The following is a 23,153-nucleotide window of genomic DNA, read 5'->3' on the forward strand; positions in this document are numbered from 1 at the left end:
CCCAGTACACACTACTACTGAGGCACTGGGCTGACGTCTACTCGTGCGGTGCACTTCAGACGGAGGGCTGGCTGGCACCCAGGGGTTCGTAGGGCTGCAGGGCGCACCGATACTGTCTCTCCTCACCCACCACAGGGCACAGTGTAAGGTTCTGGCAGGTGCCAAACAAAGCCGCGCAGCAGCGCGTGACCTCACCTGGGCACAATATTTACATGTTATGTTACCACAGTTACTGCCCAAGGCAACTTCGCAAGGAAACCGAGGGAAAGTTCTCGTGAACAATGTGACTCTAGGCGGCCCCCACCCTTCCTGTCTGGTCTACACAGCACCGCCGGCGGACAGCCCAGTGGTCAGCACAAACACCCCTCACTCTCACAGCACATCCGCAGAAGAGAGCTTGGACCTGGTAAAGGCGCGGGAGCTCCGGCCGGGTGAAATGTGTGCAAGTTACAACTTTTAACGTAGGAAATGCGTAAGAGCTCCGACCTCGAGAAATGCGTGCAAGTTATGTCTCATGAAAAGCGTGACAGATCGGCTTGGTAAAATGTGTGCAAGTTATAACTCATGACATGCGTGATAGCTCCGGCCTGGTGAAATGTGAGTAAGTTATATATTTAATTGTATGAAATGGGTAAGAGATCCGACCTGGTGAAATGTGTGCAAGTTATAACTCGTGAAATGCGTGACAACTCCATGCCTGGTGAAATGTGTGCACGTTATAACTTATAACGTATGAAATGTGTAGGAGCTCCGACCTCGAGAAATGTTTGCAAGTTATAACTCATGAAATGCGTGACAGCTCCAGCTTGGTGAAATGTGTGCAAGTTATAACTCGTGAAATGCGTGACAGCTCCGGCTTGGTGAAATGTGTGCAAGTTATAACTCGTGAAATGCGTGACAGCTCCGGCCTGGTGAAATGTGTGCAAGTTATAACGTGTGAAATGTGTGTAAGACAGCTGGTGAAAGGTGAGCGAATACGAGTGAAAGGTGCAAAGGCTCACATCTATTGAAAAGTTAGAGAGATAAGGCCTAGTGAGAGCTATAGACCAGACCTGGTGAAAGGTTAAATCTCTCCTTGAAGTGTAGAAAAGAGGACTGACTGGCATGTGTGTGTGTGTGTGGGGGGGTGATGGGTTTGGAGTAAGCGGACTACCATGTGGCAAGCTTCCTGATTTAACAACCTGTTGGTGCTCTCAGTTTGGCACCACCGGTACCACTGGGCATCCGAGGGGGAAGATGTGACAGGTATAATCATTGTCATCATTTATATAGTGCACAACAGACACAGCATTGTCTTTTGGGGGCTTAAATAATAACATATCACACAGTTCAATGGTACCCGATTTATGAGCCCCCACAAGGGTCGCACTGCCAAGGCTGAGTGAGAGGGGGTCATACTCCAGAAGGGTGCTTTATTAATAATGCTTTTTACCACTTTGGAAGTGCTAAAAAGCAAGAGGACAGTTTATTTTACGAACAAACGGTAACCATTCAAAGGCATATTTTCAGGCATCCGGTTCGGATGTCCTGTTTATGTACTCTATTTGTTTGTGTATTATTCTGTGGCCTGCACCAGAAGGTATTAGCACTCTTCACAGAGAACTGGAATTAGATATGCAAGATTTGTTTACAAAAAAAAGTACTTTCGGCATAAACAAAGGACGGGGGGGGGGGGGAGATTGTGAGGAGGCGAGAGAAATAAAGGCATATACATGGATCATCAAGAGGACAAGGGGAGGGGGAGACAGAGAGAGGATTATAAAAATATGTGATTCATAAATGAGAACGGGGCAAGAGAAGCGGGAGGCAAGCAATTGGTTAATCAATAAACGCTTTTAGTGCACTATTATGGCCATGGAATTGCCTGAGTGATACACATCTGATCTAATAGAACAATAGCTACCAAAGAGACTTAGCCTTCTTGCTACATTTCCTGTCATCACCATTAGTACACACTGAGTAATGTTCTCAACAAAAAAAGTCCCACCAGCTAAGCATCTGTGGCAGCTCTGTAGGTGCCCTAAAATATTTGACACCTTCACCATGGTGACACCAGTGCTTAATTTGAGCCGTGGTTGCTGGTGGGGAGGCCCAGCACTGATTTGTTGGGACAGGCACTGATTTTTCGGCATCAGATATTTACTGAGAGCAAAAGAGGGAAGAACACACAAGGGGGAAAGGTGGAGGAAGAGAAGGACGGAAAAACCATTACAAAGGGAGAAAGCAGGAACCTGCCAGAGTGAGATAAAGGGGCAACAGTGGCATAGCTAGGGGGATCGGCCCCGGGCGGCACGAGTTTTGGGGCCAGTGGCCTCCTCCCGCTCTTACCTACCATCTCTGGGCGACAATAGCAACCACGCTCCTCAATGCGTTTGCAGAACAGAGAAATCTCTTGCCACCCCCCACCATTCCCTCGATCTTCACTGCAGCCGCCACGGGGCGGCAAACGCAGGGACCAGAGGGCTAGCTACGCCACTGAGGGACAAGTAGTGTCTGGTGGTGGATGGAAGAGACAAGAGGTGGATTCAAGACTATGCAGAGTTGGTATAAGACTCACCAACACTCAATAGCACTGGCCCGGGCTCTTGAGTAGAGCACTGGCACTCATTCTTTTACAAATCAAGCACTCAGTGGCACCCAGGGGGGAGATACACAATAAAGGCTTGCTTGTGGTGGCAAAGTTGGACACAACAGAAGAGAAAAGCTGCACACTCCATCTCTCAACTTGGAATACAGGCTTTGATGAGATCTAAAACCCAATTATAATTTAAATTAAGGGACTAAACTCGATGCAGGTACACTTCAACTGATATGTTTTATACTCTTTTTTGTACTTTTCAGTTCTCTAAAGGTTTATGAACAGTAATTATAAACAAAAAAGTAACGACAAAGACATACATATATAATAACTGTATCAGTCAGTGGATCTAACGTTAGGGAATGGAAGACAGAAACCGTAATGAACTACTTTGATTATCACACAACACTAAATTTAAATGCCGGCCCAGGTGGATTCCTGGAAGCTTATCTTAATCTTGGCCTTTTCAGGGCCATAGGGCTTTCTGGGAACATTAACTTGATTAAAGCCTATTTGGCATAATAGGGATTCTACAACTCTCACCCTACTATACATTTCCTTGGTGCCTAGCTGGAATCCGAGAAATTCATTTAAATCTGGATTTGCCTGGGGAATCATGTAATCCTTGTAAGCATGCCTTGAAGTCCCTCTGTTGGTTGCCCAAGGGAGGCCTAAGAGGGGATTCTGGAACACTATTTTATGCCAGGGATTTTGGGCATCTCACCTTGATCTCGGCTTGCTTTGTGCCACGGGCGCAGTCCCAGACACTGAGCATGTGCTCGTTGGAGTCGTCCACCACACAGAGGTATGCACCGTGGTCCTAGAGGGACAAGAGACAAGGGTTGAGAGGTCTCTCCAACATGCCCCCACTCACCTATCTCATTACTTCATCAAATAATACTTACCGCCCAGGAGAAGGCCAGTGAGCCCACGCCTCGCTCAAAGTGGCCCAGGCCGATTTGTTGTAGGGTCAGCAGCGTGCTGGAGTCCCAGATGTGGACAAAAGGCTGCAGAGGCTGCAGGCAAAGAGACAAGGAGAGGCTGCAAACCACAGTACCTTACACAAGGGGGGTAGACATAAGGCGAGCGAGACAGAGAAGAAAGGGGAGTAAGGAAAAGAGGGAGCAGGGAAAGGAGTAAGGAAAGAAGGGAATACGATAGAATAACTGAAAAAAGAGGGAGAAAGATCTACATACTCGCCCACCTATTACACAGTCACAGACAGCCTCCATGATCCAAAAACCTGAAAGTTCTGCCACTTATATGCAATGGTACAACCGATAATACAGCAGCAAAATCACATATATTTGACGCTCATAACATTGATTACCAGATGTTTACTTTACACCTGAGATGTTTTAAGGCTTTTCCATCTAACCTGCTGTTGCAACAAGGCATCCCACGACATGGTTACATGAGTGAAGGCTACTCAGTGTCCCATAATTTTGTACTGATTCATTAATTCCCTGTTGACATGCAAACAGTTTGGTCTGATTACATGGGTTGTATTATGCTAGCCATTTCCCCTTGTACTTCTGATTTAAAAATCAAGGTATAAAAAAAAATCAAGGTATACAAAAAACCCAGGGTTTTGGAGTGGAGCAGGTATCTGTGATATCAGAGGCACATCTTTATGAGTTGAGTCAAGGAAGGTGTAACAGTGCCTGTGAGAAGGTGGCCTAATATGCAGTGCTCACTATTCTAGTGAACACTATGTATCAGTCCAGCAACCCTTATTGATGATTGGTTGTAAGTCAACCTTATAGACCAGCTATCCTAGTAGCGTGGATACGAGCAGTCTAAGGCTAAAGACTCGAGAGGGCGTGTTAAGCCAGCTGTTATACCACATATACCCCTTGAACACCAAGTGAAAGGACACCACACAAGTGTTATGAAAATAAACAGTTATTTATTAAGAATCACAACAGCCCTGTACTCTTTATGAGGACAGGGTACTAAGCACAAACCAAAACTCTTACAAAAATACTTAAGTTAGCACAGTATATACAAATGCCCGAGGGGCACGGAAAACCATATACTTGAAAAGTGGAATGCGAAATTACTAGCAGGTAAGTACAGTACTAATAGGCTTTGGAATCGCTAGGACTTGACTATAGAATCGTTAGATTACTTCTAGGAGACCCAGGGGACTCGGGTGCAGTGTGTGCACTCTCACGCGAGATGCGGGACAAAGTCTATGGTAGCTAGAATTTGCAAAGTTAGTGTTCTCGGGCGAACCCGACCTGGTAGGGAGAAAACGAAAGTAGATTCTGACCCTTGGATAGTGAGGCTATGCTGGGGCACCGAAATGCCGAAGTTACCTAGCCCAGGGGCTGCAGCTGCATAGGACTCAAAAGACGTCGGGAATCCTCGTTGACTGACCAGGAGCCTGGAAGAAAGAAGTTGCTGGCAGGCGACCAGTGAAGAAAGTTCGGTGGATCCAAGCCTGGATCGATGGAAGATGACACCTGAAAGCAGAGGGGACCAAGTTCGAGACTACTAGCCAGTAGTCAGTGGGCACCAGGAGGGCACCGGATGGTAGCCACCTCGACAAGGCGTGTGGGTGACGCTGTGCTCAGAGATCACACGGACCAGGAGGCGTTGTCGGCGACCAGGAAGGAGGATCGAGCTGTCCCACGAAGATAGAAGCTGTCGGCGTCGCTTGACCCAGGATTGGGCAACAAAGCCTTGGCAAATTCAAGCCCACGCGGTGGACCTAAAATGGCGTCTGGAGTGGACCAGGAGGGTCCGGGGTGCCTCTCTTCAAGAAGGAAGCAAGGGCCAGTCTGGAGCAACCAGACCAGCAGCGGTGATGTCGTCGGGCGTCGTTCAGTAGGCCACAAGCCAGCCGGCTAGTAGCCAAACAACGCGGTGCACAGCAAACAGCAGAAGGGCCCCACGCAGATCGTGGAGATGCAGGGAGGCTGGTCTTGGGTGCTGGAGCTGCGCAGGGTTGGGGCTTCTCGGACCCCAAAGCACTCACCCGTGGAGGACACGGTGGGCTTGCAGTAAAGATGTCGTGCAGTCTTGGCGATCGTCGGTCCCTCGAGGTCTCGTCGCACTCACGGTTCTCAGCTTGGCTGTAGAGGTGAGTAGAGGTCAGAGGTGCCAGGGAAGCCGGGTCTCGTCGAGCTGGGTCGTCGGATTCGTGATGAAGGACTTGCAGCAGACCGCAGTGTTCTTTAGGATGGTGCCCGCTTGATGCAGGGTGACTACTCCTTAGCCACAAGGGAGAATCTTGAAGAAGAAATCGTGAAGTCCTTTCGAAGAAAGTCGTGTCTTGATTCCAAAGATGATCTAATTTGAACAGGGGGCCCGCTCCCATCTTTATACTAAAAAAGGGGGCTGACCCGGTGACTAGGTCCTGCTTATGGGTGGGACTAGGTGGGGGGTGGTTACACCCCTCTGCCATGCCGGACTTCCCCAGGCCAGGGGCTGGTGTGCCCCTGGAACTGGTTCAGACCGGCCTATGCGTAGTGAGCACCGGGGTGCCACTCAGCAGTCACCTTCCTGTAAAGCCCTGCCTACCCAGGATACACAAAACCATGTCTGGGACGGTGCTAGCACCGCCCCTGACAGGAAACCCTTTGTCCAGGCTCCCCTCGCTGGAAGGACTCCCAGCTGCAGGGGGTCAGACTCGTGTCTGTGGTGGCAGCATCCATTTTGTGGAGCTGAGGCTTCAGTTAACTTTAACCGGGGTTCACAGTTACATACATGTCGTGTCCCTCTAGAAGGGTGGAATGCTAACCCCGTCGCCAGAATTGACGAGGGGTTAGTATTCCAATTCGTATGACACCTTACTCGACATGTTTTGATAAAGCAATACCAAAGTTAGCATTTAACCGCGAGGATTATAATGCACTTAAGAGTATATGGTATGCGATATCATGGAACAGCTATTAGGACTTGGTTCCGCAAGCTGCAGACAGGCTCAGCTCATGCCAGAGCACCATCTCACACGATTCCAAGCACTCTGCCTTCAGGATTGTCAAGGCCTGCCATAGGAGTGACTGATAGGAATCTGTGTGTCCATTTTTAGGGTTAGGTATAGGTATACTACACCTACAGCAAAGCGTGTTTACACAACTTTGCCCCAGCTGTCATGCAGCCAGTTGTGTCAAATTTAAGAGGCCAGCCAGGGGTGGCATAATACATGCTGCAGCCCCTGGCAGCCCTGGGTACACCTATGCCCTGAGTTACAGGGTCTGATAAGGTGGCCCAGTACCAATTGGTAAATGCACCTAGGGTACATGTCGTAATTTAGAAAGAGAACAGCCAGGCTGTGGGTCTGATTGGCAGGCCCACAGCCAGAGAAAGTCGTAAACCAGTGAAACAAAAGCAAAAAATCTGGGTGATCATAGGATTGCAGACCCTACTCTCCTACATGACCCCCCCCAAACTTTGGGACAATAAGCTAACCTTGACCAGGTGAGTCTTCTTGTTCTAAGTGGAAATATCTGGAGAGCCCATCGGCATTGCCATGATCAGTACCAGGTCTATGTTCCACGGTAAAGTCCATCCCCTGTAGGGAAATGGACCACCTAAGCAGTTTGGGGTTTTCACCCTTCATCTGATTTAGCCACAAGAGGGGCTTATGGTCGGTCTGAATCTTGAAGTGAGTGCCAAACAAGTATGGCCTCAGCTTCTTCAGGGCCCAAACCACAGCAAAGGCCTCCCTCTCAATAGCTGACCAATTCTTCTCTCTGGGGGTCAGCCTTCTGCTTATAAAAGCAATGGGCTGGTCTTGACCATCAAAATTCAGTTGAGAAAGAACAGCTCCCACACCCAACTCAGAAGCATCTGTTTGGACAATGAATGGTTTGGAGTAGTCTGGACTCTTAAGGATAGGTGCTGTGCACATGGCCTGCTTTAGGTCATCGAATGCTTTTTGACAGCCTGCTGTCCACTGAACCTTTTTTGGCATTTTCTTACTTGTTCATTTAATGGTGTCACAATTGAACCATAGTTCCTGACAAACTTCCTATAGTAACCAGTCAGGCCCAAGAAAGCTCGAACCTGAGTCTGGGTGGTTGGAGGAGCCCAGTCCCTGATTGACTGTATTTTGCTCTCCAGTGGCTGAACCTGGCCTCCACCTACAAGGTGGCCCAGGTATACAACCTGTGTCTGCCCTATCTGGCACTTAGTGGCCTTGATAGTGAGGCCTGCTGCTTGCAGAGCCTCTAACACTTTCCTCAGGTGGACCAGGTGATCCTCCCAGGTGGAGCTAAAGACAGCAATATCATCTAGATATGCTGCACAGAAGTCATCCAGCCCAGTAAGGACTTGATTCACCAACCTTTGGAAGGTGGCAGGTGCATTTTTCAGACCAAAGGGCATTACCACAAATTGATAATGCCCACCAGGGGTTGAAAATGCTGTCTTGGGCTTGGCATCCTCAGCTAACCTGATTTGCCAATACCCAGCTGTTAAGTCAAATGTGCTTAAGTAGTTGGCAGAAGCCAATCTATCTATCAGCTCATCTGCCCTTGGTATTGGGTGGGCATCAGTCTTAGTGACTGCATTGAGACCCCTGTAGTCTACGCAAAACCTCATCTCTCTCTTACCACCCTGGGTGTGAGGCTTTGGCACTAGAACTACTGGACTAGCCCAAGGGCTATCTGAGGGTTCAATGACTCCCAACTCCAACATTTTCTGCACTTCAGTTTTTATGCAGTCTCTAACATGATCAGGCTGCCTGTAGATTTTACTCTTAACTGGCAGACTGTCACCAGTGTCAACCTCATGGGTACACCAATTGGTCTGACTGGGTGTCAGAGAAAACATATGTCTGAAAGACTGAAGAACCTGTTTACAGTCTTTCTGTTGATGCTCAGAGAGGCTGCCACAAAAGACAACACCATCTACTGACCCATCATCAGGATTCTGAGTGAGCAGGTCTGGGAGAGGGTCACTCTCTTCCTCCTGTCCCTCATCTATGGCCATGAGCAAACTCATGTCCTTCCTGTCGACATATGCTTTGAGCCTGTTGACATGGAGCACCCTGTGGGGGCTCCTGGGAGTTCCAAGGTCCACCAGGTAGGTGACCTCTCCCTTTTGCTCAAGAATTGTGTGGGGCCCAGACCATTTGTCTTTGAGTGCTGCTGGGGCCACTGGCTCCAACACCCACACCTTCTGTCCAGGCTGATAAACAGTCAGGACAGCCTTTTGGTCATGCCAAGCTTTTTGAAGTTCTTGACTGGCCTTAAGGTTTTCTGATGCCTTCTCCATATACTCAGCCATCCTGGAGCGGAGACCAAGTACATAGTCCACTATGCTGGTTGCAGGCTTTTTGAGAGGTCTCTCCCATCCTTCCTTCACCAAACACAGGGGGCCTCTCACAGGATCCCCATACAAAAGTTCAAAAGGGCTGTAGCCAACCCCCTTTTGTGGGACCTCTCTGTAAGCAAACAGAAGGCAGGGAATCAGGACATCCCATCTACGCCTGAGCTTTTCAGGTAGTCCATGAATCATCCCTTTTAGGGTCCTGTTGAACCTTTCAACAAGCCCATTGCATTGTGGATGATAGGGTGTAGTGAATTTGTAATTGACACCACATTCCTTCCACATAGCAGTTAAGTAGCTTGACATGAAGTTTGCACCTCTGTCAGAGACAACCTCCTTAGGGAAGCCCACTCTGGAGAACACTCCAACTAGGGCCCTTGCCACCACAGGTGCTGTGGTGGTCCTAAGTGGAATAGCTTCAGGATACCTGGTGGCATGATCCAATACCACCAGTATACACTTGTGCCCTGATGCTGTCTGGGGTTCCATTGGACCAACAATGTCAATCCCCACTCTTTCAAAGGGCACCCCCACCACAGGCATTGGTATAAGGGGGGCCTTTGTTGTGCCACCTGACTTACCACTGGCTTGGCAAGTGACACAGGAGCGACAAAACTCCTTGGTATCCTCATTCATGTGAGGCCAGTGAAAGTGTGAGACAAGCCTGTCCCAAGTCTTTGTCTGGCCTAAGTGACCTGCTAAGGGAATCTCATGGGCCAAGGTAAGTAGGAAACCTCTCTGAGACAAGGGTACAACCAGCCTCCTGGTCATGCCAGGCTTGGGGTCTCTTGACTCAGTGTACAGGAGTCCATCTTCCCAGTATACCTTGTGGGTACCTGTGGCGTTCCCAGCAGCCTCAGCAGCAGCCTGCTGTCTGAGGAGTTCAAGAGAAGGGCAGCTTAACTGGTCCTTCCCCAGGTCTTCCCTTGAGGGCCCCCCTGAACCCAAGAATTCAACTTGATCAAGTTCAAACTCTCTGGGCTCAGTTTCCCTCAATTCCTGTAGGTCAGCCTCCTCTGAGACTTGATCCTCAACCTGGGGCAAGGGGGAAGGCACAGCCTTAACCCTGCTGCTCTTTTTCTTGGAAGGTGTCTGGTCCATTGTTCCAGGATCCAGCACCTGTTCAGTGGGGCATTTCCTGACCTGTGACCTAGTCACAGCAAACACATGTGCTGGCAAGCCTAACATTTCCATGTGAGTCCTCTGCTCCACTTCTGACCATTGTGATGACTCCAAATCATTGCCCAACAAACAATCCACTGGGAGGTCTGAACTAACTACAACCTTCTTTTGGCCAGTTACCCCTCCCCAGGAGAAAGCTACAATTGCCATACTGTGATTGGTAGTGACATTGCTTGCATTGGTCACCAGGAATTCTGTACCTGGCATGATCTGTCCAGGGTCCACAAAGTTAGGTGTCACCATTGTGACACTGGCACAAGTGTCCCTATAGGCCTGAGCCATTTTTCCATTAATGAAAGGTGTCTGTCTGTATTTGCCCAAAGTATTGGGACTTATGTCAGGGGACATCCCCATATCCCCAGCACTGACAAGGACAGCCTGAGTGAGTGTACCAACTAAGTTGTCACACCCCTCAGAACCCAGGGTTAACCCTACTAAACCCTTGGGAGGTGCACTACCACTGCTGGCTGTACTAGGGGGCACAGGTGCCTTAGGGGCTGCAGTGGCAGGAGTCTGCCCTCCTCCTTTCTTGGTGCACTCACTAAACCAGTGAGTTTTACTTTTGCAGTATTGGCACCACCTTTTAGATTTGCCTTCTTTCTTCTTTTGGGGAGCCTGACCCCCACCCTCTTTGGGTTGTTGGGGACCTGTCGAAGACTTCTGGTCATTTTGTTCCCCCTTAGAATCTTTACCCTTCTGGTCTGCTTTCTTCTGACCACCTTGATTCTGGCCCTGGTTCTGTTTAACTCTTGTTCTAACCAATCTGTCTGCCTTCTTTCCCAATTCTTGGGGAGAGGTCAGATCTGAGTCAACAAGATGCTGATGCAACAACTGGTTCTGACAATTGTTTAAAATTTGTTCTCTCATCATCAAATTATACAATCCTTTATAATCAGTAACCTTACTGCCCAGCAACCAGCCCTCAAAAGCCTTAGTGGCACAATCTACAAAGTCAGACCAATCTTGAGACTGAGTTTTCTGGGTATCCCTGAACAGCACCCTGTACTGCTCAGTGGTTAGGCCAAACCCTTCAACCAGTGTATTCTTCAAGACTTGGTAATTGTTAGCCTCCTCTACCCTTGTGGTGAGGAGCTTGTCTCTTCCTTTACCTTCAAAGGAGAGCCACAAGATAGCTGCCCACTGACTCTGGGGAACACCTTGCACAGTGCAGGCCCTCTCCAAAGCAGTAATCCATTTGTGGATGTCATCCCCTTGTTTAAAGGGGGGCACTATCTTCCCAAGGTGTTTTGTATCAAAACTCTTTTCCCTATTGCTAGGTACAATGCTGCCACCAGTGGGGACTACCCCACTTAACTGTTGCTCTCTAGCAAAGGCAAGCCTTTCTTTGGCTAGGGCAAGTTCTTCCCTTTCAATCCTCAGATTGGCTGCCCTTTCTTTAGCTTCATATACCTTCCTCTGAGGGGATGTCATCCCTCTTTGAGAAGAGTTGTGAGAGCCATTGGTTTGAAGGGATCTGCCAGAGCCTCTTGACAGAGATCTGGCTCGTCCATTCCCAATGTTAAGCTGACCTGATAGTGGCCCCAGGGGTCCCCCAGTACCACTGTCATGTTTGCTTAAGTTGGACCTGCTTAGTCTACCGACCTCTACCTGTCCCTTATCTGCCTCATCCCCAGAGGGATCCTCATCCTCATCATCCTCTACATCTTCATTCTCAGTTGAGAGGTGGATGAGGTCAGGGTCACCTCTGGTCCCCTCAAGGGGAGGCATGCCTCCTTCTGGATTAGAAGAGCTAAGAAGGGTCTCAGCTTTTCTGGCATCATAAGTCTCCAAGAGACCAATCAGAAAGGAAGTTGTGGGGTTAGACCCCTGTTTGATCTTCCTGGAGTGACACACCTGTCTCAACTCCTTGAAGCTCAGTACAGTATATCTTGAAGGGATGACCTGTGGAGGGTCAGCTGACACAAGGGGAGACTCAGAGTTTCCTCCTTTGTCCGACATACTGTTTCTAGTGTGGTGTAAGTGATGCACCTACCTACACTATGTGTTTACCTACTGATCCCTTGCTAAGAGTTGCAGCCAAGGTGTGCTAGGCCTTGAGGAGCTGCAACAGCTGGTTCAGTAGAACTCAGAGTATTCTAAGCTTAGTTATATGTACTAACAGTACTTATGTGATCTTTCAACAAGATATTCTTAGGATACGTGTGGTAAAACAACAGCAAGGGGGCGCTAGAGGGCGCCGGACAAGATGGCCGCACTTGCGTGAGGCTCTGTCCAGACCTGACAAAATTCGCTAATTTATCCTTGCATTTCCGTGCCTGCAGCCTGTAAAGACGCCGAGAGCACCCCACTAACATCGGGGGTCGGCGGAGACGTTTCTACCTGGTGTCTGCTGTGGCTGTTTGAGCCTCCGGGAGCCGGGTCGCCCTGCGCCGCGATCGCGCCGGTGCGGTCTAGCGACCTCGTGGGGGAGCCTCCCGCTGCTGCCCGGCTAGAGGATACCGCTGCCTCCTGATCGTGCTGTCCCTGGGGTGCGGAGTCGGCAGCCTGCGGAGGGGAGACGGAGGACGAGCTGAGCGGCGGAGAACCACCGGCGCTGCTGCGGAGCGACCTGACCCGACCTGCCGGCGCTGGTGAGTGGGGCGGGGCTCTACGCAAGCCCGGGGCTGCGGAGGTGGCGCCGGGCATGACTGGGCCGCGCCGCGCGACCTAGGGCTGGCGGGGGAGGGGCGGAGGTACTCTGGTGAGCGGTGCTGCAGTGCAGACGGCCCTGGGAGTAAGCTTGATGCCACGGGCGGAGGCGGCGGAGAGGCCCATGTGATATCGGGGCCGTTGGGACCCTGGGCTGCAGTGAGACACTGGTGACCTGCGGTGCGTCCGCCATTACGTGCAGAGGCGATCCTGGTCGGCTGGCTTTGGCTCCCAGGGGGGCTTTTCACAACGACGCATAAAACTGAACAGCGAGCACGAGTGGTGGTGGGGCTCTGATGTACTCCGTTTGAGACTCTGCTGGGCGCTGACAGTTAGGCTGCGGAGAGCCTGAAATTGCGTCGGAGAGTGCCTCTAGTTCCTTCCACGGTGGGCGCTTGGACTGCCTGCGCTTCCCTGGGGTGCACGGGGCGAGGCTGGAAGTGGCGCTGGGTGGTGCTCTGGTTCTGGCCTTTGATCATAGCCGGACGTAGCTGCATCTCTGCTGGCGTCTCTTTTTGGGCTGACCTAACTGCCACCATGGGCAGGCCGGACAGAAACCAGCCGAAAATTACATTTGATACAAATAAAAAATCTGCGCATACATCATCACAGGCGCCTGCTGACCATGATCAGGGGGGGGCTGTGGGAGGCACCCCTAACTTGGAATCCACCCTGATGGCCATGCAAAAGACCTTGCAGTCAATTGAAGGGACCATGGAATCTGTCAACCACCGCCTAGATCACATGGCGGCGCAATTCGACCGCCAAAATGAACGCATGGGGGAGGTAGAACAGAGAGTATCTGCCACAGAAGATGGTCTGGCCACAGTCTCTTCTAAAGTGTTCAGCATGGAGAGGGTCTTGGCGGTCATACAGGCCAAGAACGAGGAGTTGGAAGGGAGGTCCAGAAGGAACAATGTAAGGGTCACGGGCCTGCCGGAATCCACAAATGTGGGGCGTATGGAAGACTTCATGGAACGTATGCTTATTGATATTTTCGGGGCCGATCACCTGTCCAAAGTCTTTATAGTGGAGCGGGCCCATCGCTCTCTAGCCAAGCGGCCTCCGCCTGGAGCACCACCGCGCCCGATAGTAGCCAGGATTCTCAACTACAGAGACCGTGATACCATCCTTCGGCTTGCGAGGGAAAGGGGGGCAATCGAATACCAGGGCAACAAGCTCGAGTTCTACCCTGACTTCACCATGGCGGTGCAGACGGCTCGCAAGGAATTTACTGCGGTGAAGCAGATGCTGCGGACTGAGGACATAGCGTATGCCATGCTCTATCCGGCGCGCCTGCGGATAGGACCCCCTGCGGACAACAAGATATTTTCCTCCCCGAAGGCGGCCATGGACTATGCCAAGCAACTGAAAAGGAGAGCTAAAGGGCCGAGGGACCCTCGGGACGGTGCCGATGGCGGGCAGGAGGAGGCCGCCTGATCTGAATCTGTGCAGTTGCCTGTGGAGGGGCCCATGCTGCGCGGCGCTGAGATATGCCGCCTTCACTGTCGTTTGGGCTGTTATGGTTGCTGAGACTTTTGATCCCCCGGGTCCTGCATTGTCCTGCTCAGTGACTGCGTACATAGTGGATGGGGGGACGTGCTACCTGATGGGGACTCTGTGGTTTACACTGCACTGACCAGTCATGGGTCACTTCTCCTCTGTGAGCATGGCTAGGCCGAGCTGCGGCCCGCTGGGGTGGTGCGTGGAGCGCATGAGCTGCGATGCGCATGTGGCGCCCCCATTTGCCTTCGAGTTCTGAACTATTTACTGAGGGCCTGGGCTGGGACACTTTTGACACTGTGCCGGGGGTTGTTCAACTGTCTGATGCTGTATTATTAACGGATTTGGTTTGCAGGTACGGGGATGTAGCTCTGAATGACAGGTCTACGCTCTCGTCCGTCTCTGGCGTGAGTGGAGTGCCACTGCGCCCCCCAGGACGGGAGATCCCCACACGCAGTTGTTGCTTTTGCTGGGGTTTGGGGTAGGGGGGACAATGGGATTGCTTTGGCATTTGGGGCACGCTGAAGTGGGTGGAGGGATGGGGGTTGGGTTTCTGGGGACTGTTGGGGGATTGTTCTTTTTCCTGGTCAGGGATGTGTGCTCTGCGTTGCTGTTGGATTATGCTTGGGTGTGCTGGTACTGGAGGGATCGCTGTAGTGAACGGCCTCACTCCCTTTCTGTGCTGTTGATGTATCTGGGTGGGACTCGGGCATGGTCGACGGGGAGAGCCTATTATGATGAGGGTGGATTGAGGGGTTGGTGCAATGGAGAGGGGGGGTAGGATTAAATGCATAACTTGGAATGTGCGGGGACTTAATAGGCCGCAAAAGACCAGACAGGTGCTTGCCTTTCTAAATAGACATGGGGTGCAGGTGGCATTCCTACAGGAAACGCACCTTCAGGGCAAAGCGGCAGATAAGGTGGGCAGACAGTGGGCGGGGGTGCGGCTGGCTACGAACTATTCTTCCTATGCAAGAGGGGTGATGATCCTGGTGAAGAGACATGTTCCATTTGTACTGTTGCATGAAGACATTGACCCGCACGGTAGATACGTCATAATGCAGGGTAAATTATATGGCACACTGGTAACTCTGCTCAATGTTTATGGACCAAATGTTGATGACCCTGAGTTTTACGTTACTCTCTGGAACAAGCTGTATTCACTTGCACCTTCGGCTATCATTTGTGGGGGGGATTGGAACGTTACTCTGGATGCAGACCTAGATAGGAAACCGGATAGACCTACTGTGCGTAAGAAGGCGGTGGATGCGGTGTGCGAGGGTATGGATGGGTTGCAGCTGCTGGATGTGTGGAGACTACGAAACCCGAATAAGCGGGAGGGCACCTGCTACACCTCAGCACACGATACATGGTCGCGGCTGGATTACTGGCTCACGACACGAGATGTCAGTGGTTGGGTGGTGAGTGCTGAACATCTGCCTCGCACTCTCTCTGATCATGCGCCCGTTACGTTGGTGCTACAGCTCCCGTGTCAGGCTCCCGCTCCTTTCACTTGGCGGCTTTCCTCCGGGGTGCTGACGGATCAGGTGTTGTCTGAGCGGCTGAGGCAGATAATAGAGGAGTTTTTTACTAATAATATCGGGTCAGTAGACAGCATGGGTACTGTTTGGGAGGCCTTCAAGGTGACGGTGAGGGGAGCGTGCATTGGGTTGAGGTCAGGGGTGCTCACGTCCATTAGGGACTCCATGAGTCGGTTAGAAAGAGAGTTACGGGTTCTGGAAAGGCAATTGGAGGAAGGGATAGAGGGCACGGTCCTTGCTGACATTCGTACGAAGGTGAATGAATATAACGATCTGGCGGACCAGGAGGTAAAATTCCTCTCTAAGACAGCCACGGCCAGATATTATGGCGAAGGGGGCAGGCCGGGCAAGGGTCTGGCAGACAGGATCAGGGAACCGTGGGCACGACACTGCACGGTGCAAGAAATTGTGGATCAGGGGAATGTGATTACTAGCACGGAGGGTGTACTGACCTGCTTCGCCAAACATTATGAGCAGCTCTATGCACAAAGGGACACAGCAGATGAAGAAGAGGTGAATCGCTATTTGGAGGATGTAGCCTTGGTGTGGCTCTCTAGGGGGCAGCAAGAGTTCCTTATGCACCACGTCACTGAGGCCGAATTCAGAGATGCAATAGCTGCCCTGCCTAGTGGTAAAGCGGCTGGTACGGATGGTTTGCCCTCCGAATTTTATAAAACATACGCAGATTTACTGATCCCGCAGCTAGCACAGGTGTTGGAGGAGGCATTTGACTGCGGACAATTGCCGGCAACCATGAGGGAGGCACTGCTGGTGGCCCTGCCTAAACCGGGTAAACCGCCAAATCAGTGTGATTCATATCGCCCCCTTTCGCTTATGAACACCGATGTGAAGATTATTGCGAAAATACTGGCCACGCGGTTGCGCTTGCTGCTGCCTGTTATGGTCTTGCCGGACCAATCGGGTTTCATTCCACTCAGATCCACTACACATAATTTAAGGACGCTCTTCGCCGTATTGCACCTGCTTAAACCTGAACTGCCTGCAGCTGCGGTCATGCTGGACGCGGCTAAGGCCTTTGATTCGGTGGCCTGGAAGTACATGATGGCTATCCTGCACCGTATGGGGGTGCCCTTCTTTTTCACATCACTCATCGCCCTCTTATACACTGCGCCCACGGCAAGAGTCAGGGTCAATGGCCACGTATCTTCCTCGTTCCCGGTACGGAGGGGGACGAGACAGGGGTGCCCTCTGTCTCCATTACTGTTCGCCATCATGATGGAACCACTGGCCTGTATCTTGCGTCAACGGTATGCTGAAGCTGCATTAAAATTCCCACTACGTGCACTGGCGGTGTCAATGTACGCGGATGACATGGTCCTATATGTCAGGGAGCCGGCTCTTCACTTGAATAACATCCTACGCGAATTCATTAAGTTTGGTAGACATTCTGGTCTCACTATAAATTGGGACAAATCAGTGATACTGCCGCTCACGGAGGCGACCTGCCAGACTCAGCTGGAATTCCCCCTGGAGTGGGCAACTGAGTCAGTTCGGTATCTGGGGGTCTGGGTGCACAGGGACGGTCAGGAGGTGGTCCGGGCCAACTACGGTGTTGCTGTGTCCAAACTGGAAGATCAGGTAGCGCGCTGGACTCGCCTCCCGTTAACTCTAGCTGACCGCATATCCTTAATAAAAATGGTGGTGTTACCAAAATTCCTCTACCTTTTCATAAATATTCCTATTCTATTAAAATCATATTTCTTTGCAAGGATAAGATCACTCCTGATAACTCTCACGTGGGCTGGCAAGAAACCAAGAGTGACTTGGGAGGTGCTGACCAAGCCGTATGCGCTGGGAGGGTTCGCCCTGCCGGACATGAGGCTGTACTATCTCTGCGCACAGGCGCATTTTATGAGTTATTGGTTGACTGCCCCGCCATACACCCCGCACGTGGCACTTGAGGCGAGTGCGGTTCTGCCGTATCCGCTAAGGGCCATGGTTGTTAACAAACACTCGGTTTTCGAGAAGGGAGAGATAGACACAGTGCGGGTTACGGCGACGGCTTGGGAACACCTTGGTCGGAGGGCGGCCCGCCTGCCACTGTATGCTCCGGCTATGCCGTTACTATACCACTCGGATATCTCGGTCACTGGGGAGATCGGAGGGTTGCAAGTCTTGAGGGAAGCTGGATTACAAACCATGGGGGACCTCTTCCCTGGGGCGTCGTTTCTCTCCTTGCAGGATATGACAGCTGGATCGACTAACACGTGCATGCCTACCTTTATCTATGCCCGTCTGCGGGCTGCGATAAAAGATTTATATCCCACGTACCCGGAGGAGCCTCCGGCACTCGGGGCATTGCAACTGATATACGCAGCTAAGGACAGGGCTAAATTGGTCTCCAAATTGTACAAGGCCGCACAGGAGGATGAGGGAGGGGGGGCGGACCAGGCCAGAGCACGATGGGATAGGAGTCTTCCTGACCCTCTTACTGATGACGAATGGCTTGAATGTTGCACGATGACGGGTGGATATGTGATAAATGGCAACTTCCGTCTCTTGCATTATAAATTCCTGCATCAATGGTACTACACGCCGATGCAATTGGTGAGATATGGGCTTCGCACTGTGGCACGTTGCGTGAGATGCGGCGTTGAGGATGCTGACTTTCTACATCTTGCCTGGGGATGCCCGAGAGTGTATGATTTTTGGAAGGCGGTGACTGAGTGCCTAACGGTCATGACTTCAGTTGAGATTAAACTTGATGTGCGGCTCTGTCTGTTGGGTATAGCATCTGCGGTAGCGGCGCAATCACGCCGACTAGTTGTACTGGCGCTCCAGTTGGCCAAGAGGAGGGTTGCTATGGGGTGGGGGGGAAGGAGGGCACCAGACTTGCAACTATGGCTGAAGGATATGGCTTACTGCAGAGACCAACTGAACTGTTATTATGAGGGTTTGCCGGAGAGGTCTCGCCCGCGGGACATATGGGCCCCATTCACACTGTATGTCTTATCTCTGGATGACTCCGATAGCGAAAGGAGTGCGATTGTTGGGTTGCCGGACCGTGAACATGTATCGGATTGAACGTTGTTTGGAAATGGTGGGGATGACTGAGTTATGTAGGGTGCTTGCGCTATAGAGCTCTTGATGTGTTGGTCATTTGATAAGGTGGATGGAATGGATCGAGCCGCCTTCTGCCGCCCGGCTGTGCACCGAGTCTAGGATGGGAGTTCTGCAATGCGATCTCTATGTTGGCCTCGCCCTCTGGGCCGCTGTCTGCACCAGCTAAACCTTGAGAGCTGTAGCAGTCCACATAGTGTGGCTCACTAAGACCAGGAGTGGGGGGGTGGGGGGGAGTTGAGGTTGTTAGTTCATTAACTCTGTTCTACAAAATCGGAAAATGAGACCGAGATCACATGAGGGCTAACGGCTGACGTCAATGTGTGCTTTGAGCGCTTCATTTGGACCATATATGGTGCCTACAGGAACTCGATCTGGGACTGCGATTGTACCAATGGACTATATTATGGAGTTCTACTGTGACTGTATGGTGCACTGATGGCGGCCGGCCCTGACAGTGGGTTGTAGGCGCTCCGCTGTGTTTATTCATGATGTGCAATAAAGGTCTACCAAAAAAAAAAAAAAAAAAAAAAAAAAAAAAAATAAAACAACAGCAAGCTCAAATCCCAACCGCTGCTCACCAATGTGAGAAGGTGGCCTGATATGCAGTGCTCACTATTCTAGTGAACACTATGTATCAGTCCAGCAACCCTTATTGATGATTGGTTGTAAGTCAACCTTATAGACCAGCTATCCTAGTAGCGTGGATACGAGCAGTCTAAGGCTAAAGACTCGAGAGGGCGTGTTAAGCCAGCTGTTATACCACATATACCCCTTGAACACCAAGTGAAAGGACACCACACAAGTGTTATGAAAATAAACAGTTATTTATTAAGAATCACAACAGCCCTGTACTCTTTATGAGGACAGGGTACTAAGCACAAACCAAAACTCTTACAAAAATACTTAAGTTAGCACAGTATATACAAATGCCCGAGGGGCACGGAAAACCATATACTTGAAAAGTGGAATGCGAAATTACTAGCAGGTAAGTACAGTACTAATAGGCTTTGGAATCGCTAGGACTTGACTATAGAATCGTTAGATTACTTCTAGGAGACCCAGGGGACTCGGGTGCAGTGTGTGCACTCTCACGCGAGATGCGGGACAAAGTCTATGGTAGCTAGAATTTGCAAAGTTAGTGTTCTCGGGCGAACCCGACCTGGTAGGGAGAAAACAAAAGTAGATTCTGACCCTTGGATAGTGAGGCTATGCTGGGGCACCGAAATGCCAAAGTTACCTAGCCCAGGGGCTGCAGCTGCATAGGACTCAAAAGACGTCGGGAATCCTCGTTGACGGACCAGGAGCCTGGAAGAAAGAAGTTGCTGGCAGGCGACCAGTGAAGAAAGTTCGGTGGATCCAAGCCTGGATCGATGGAAGATGACACCTGAAAGCAGAGGGGACCAAGTTCGAGACTACTAGCCAGTAGTCAGTGGGCACCAGGAGGGCACCGGATGGTAGCCACCTCGACAAGGCGTGTGGGTGACGCTGTGCTCAGAGATCACACGGACCAGGAGGCGTTGTCGGCGACCAGGAAGGAGGATCGAGCTGTCCCACGAAGATAGAAGCTGTCGGCGTCGCTGGACCCAGGATTGGGCAACAAAGCCTTGGCAAATTCAAGCCCACGCGGTGGACCTAAAATGGCGTCTGGAGTGGACCAAGAGGGTCCGGGGTGCCTCTCTTCAAGAAGGAAGCAAGGGCCAGTCTGGAGCAACCAGACCAGCAGCGGTGATGTCGTCGGGCGTCGTTCAGTAGGCCACAAGCCAGCCGGCTAGTAGCCAAACAACGCGGTGCACAGCAAACAGCAGAAGGGCCCCACGCAGATCGTGGAGATGCAGGGAGGCTGGTCTTGGGTGCTGGAGCTGCGCAGGGTTGGGGCTTCTCGGACCCCAAAGCACTCACCCGTGGAGGACACGGTGGACTTGCAGTAAAGATGTTGTGCAGTCTTGGCGATCGTCGGTCCCTCGAGGTCTCGTCGCACTCACGGTTCTCAGCTTGGCTGTAGAGGTGAGTAGAGGTCAGAGGTGCCAGGGAAGCCGGGTCTCGTCGAGCTGGGTCGTCGGATTCGTGATGAAGGACTTGCAGCAGACCGCAGTGTTCTTTAGGATGGTGCCCGCTTGATGCAGGGTGACTACTCCTTAGCCACAAGGGAGAATCTTGAAGAAGAAATCGTGAAGTCCTTTCGAAGAAAGTCGTGTCTTGATTCCAAAGATGATCTAATTTGAACAGGGGGCCCGCTCCCATCTTTATACTAAAAAAAGGGGGCAGACCCGGTGACTAGGTCCTGCCTATGGGTGGGACTAGGTGGGGGGTGGTTACACCCCTCTGCCATGCCGGACTTCCCCAGGCCAGGGGCTGGTGTGCCCCTGGAACTGGTTCAGACCGGCCTATGCGTAGTGAGCACCGGGGTGCCACTCAGCAGTCACCTTCCTGTAAAGCCCTGCCTACCCAGGATACACAAAACCATGTCTGGGACGGTGCTAGCACCGCCCCTGACAGGAAACCCTTTGTCCAGGCTCCCCTCGCTGGAAGGACTCCCAGCTGCAGGGGGTCAGACTCGTGTCTGTGGTGGCAGCATCCATTTTGTGGAGCTGAGGCTTCAGTTAACTTTAACCGGGGTTCACAGTTACATACATGTCGTGTCCCTCTAGAAGGGTGGAATGCTAACCCCGTCGCCAGAATTGGCGAGGGGTTAGTATTCCAATTCGTATGACACCTTACTCGACATGTTTTGATAAAGCAATACCAAAGTTAGCATTTAACCGCGAGGATTATAATGCACTTAAGAGTATATGGTATGCGATATCATGGAACAGCTATTAGGACTTGGTTCCGCAAGCTGCAGACAGGCTCAGCTCATGCCAGAGCACCATCTCACACGATTCCAAGCACTCTGCCTTCAGGATTGTCAAGGCCTGCCATAGGAGTGACTGATAGGAATCTGTGTGTCCATTTTTAGGGTTAGGTATAGGTATACTACACCTACAGCAAAGCGTGTTTACACGACTTTGCCCCAGCTGTCATGCAGCCAGTTGTGTCAAATTTAAGAGGCCAGCCAGGGGTGGCATAATACATGCTGCAGCCCCTGGCAGCCCTGGGTACACCTATGCCCTGAGTTACAGGGTCTGATAAGGTGGCCCAGTACCAATTGGTAAATGCACCTAGGGTACATGTCGTAATTTAGAAAGAGAACAGCCAGGCTGTGGGTCTGATTGGCAGGCCCACAGCCAGAGAAAGTCGTAAACCAGTGAAACAAAAGCAAAAAAATCTGGGTGATCATAGGATTGCAGACCCTACTCTCCTACAGTGCCCTCCTGCGAGCCTAACTGATCAACTTTTGACTTAACTTAAACCTCTTTCTCTCAATGCGGTTGACTTTGTGTCCCAACCCAGCTATCTCTACAGTTCTCTGCATGCCTATTCCCATTTTACAGTTGAGGGATGCAGGAATGGAGAAAGATCCTCTGTGATTCAATCTCAGACTGTATCCGAGATGAGTCTGGACCAAAAATATGTGTTCGGTCTCTTTCGCCGTAGACTCAATAATACACACAATTAGTAGATGTGGTCTGGGGTGCACTGGATGGTTAGGATCTTTACATGTCTGGTACTGCACCGTCTGCCAGGAAAGATTAAGCAAGTTTAATGCTTTTTATCCATGAGACACATGGGTATGCCTGATATTTCCAGAACGGAAGTCGGTGTTGATGCAATTTAAGCGTTCAATCTCAATTTAAATGTAGTTAACAAGAAAGCTGCTAATAAGGGAATCTAGAAGCCTACCCACCCTAAACAGCACTTTGAACTTCAACCCCTTGAACTCCGAGCCCAGGCCTTAATGCACTGAAGATTAAGGATGTTCTGCCTTCTACGTCCACCAGGATGGCTTCAAACATGCCACCAATAATGATCGCAGGGCCTACGCCTCCGTCAGGGAGGCCCGATTAGATGGTCCAACTGAAACAAATCATGGAACTCACCAGCAACCCCTAACAAGGTATAATCACTGGCCACTATCACAAAATAGCAGCAAGCAGAAAGGAGGGATTTTATGAGACGAGATAAATCGCCACGAAATCTCTCATGGGAATAAATGGGTGGAGTCAAGAACTAAGAGAAGTGAGGAAGGGCTCTCAAAACTCCAAGAGTCTACAGACAACTTCAAAAAGATTGAGCAAAGGTGTTTTTGCTGCACAAAAGCAAGAGGGAGGCTGACATAAAATAATCTTGAGAGGGTAGAAACCTGTCCCAAATATACCCAGAGACCTTAAAGCTCTACCTTATATAGTGCCAATGAGCACATGGCCTTTTGTCAACCCGCTGTCAAGAACGCAGTG

At 50.9% G+C, this 23,153-nt stretch overlaps 1 protein-coding gene across 1 annotated transcript in view; it reads right to left on the reverse strand.

The window, feature by feature from the left end:
- Nucleotides 1–23,153, reverse strand: part of EML3 (EMAP like 3) — a 398,769-nt gene that overhangs the window by 130,855 nt on the left and 244,761 nt on the right. Inside the window, exons 11-12 of the mRNA XM_086938192.1 lie at nucleotides 3,484–3,594; nucleotides 3,303–3,398 (exon numbers count right to left, since the gene is read on the reverse strand). Of these exons, the coding sequence (XP_086794318.1) occupies nucleotides 3,303–3,398; nucleotides 3,484–3,594 (207 nt within the window). The remainder of the gene's footprint in view (nucleotides 1–3,302; nucleotides 3,399–3,483; nucleotides 3,595–23,153) is intronic.

This window comes from Lissotriton vulgaris, chromosome 9, assembly GCF_964263255.1.
Source record: "Lissotriton vulgaris chromosome 9, aLisVul1.2, whole genome shotgun sequence".
NCBI lineage: Eukaryota > Metazoa > Chordata > Amphibia > Caudata > Salamandridae > Lissotriton > Lissotriton vulgaris.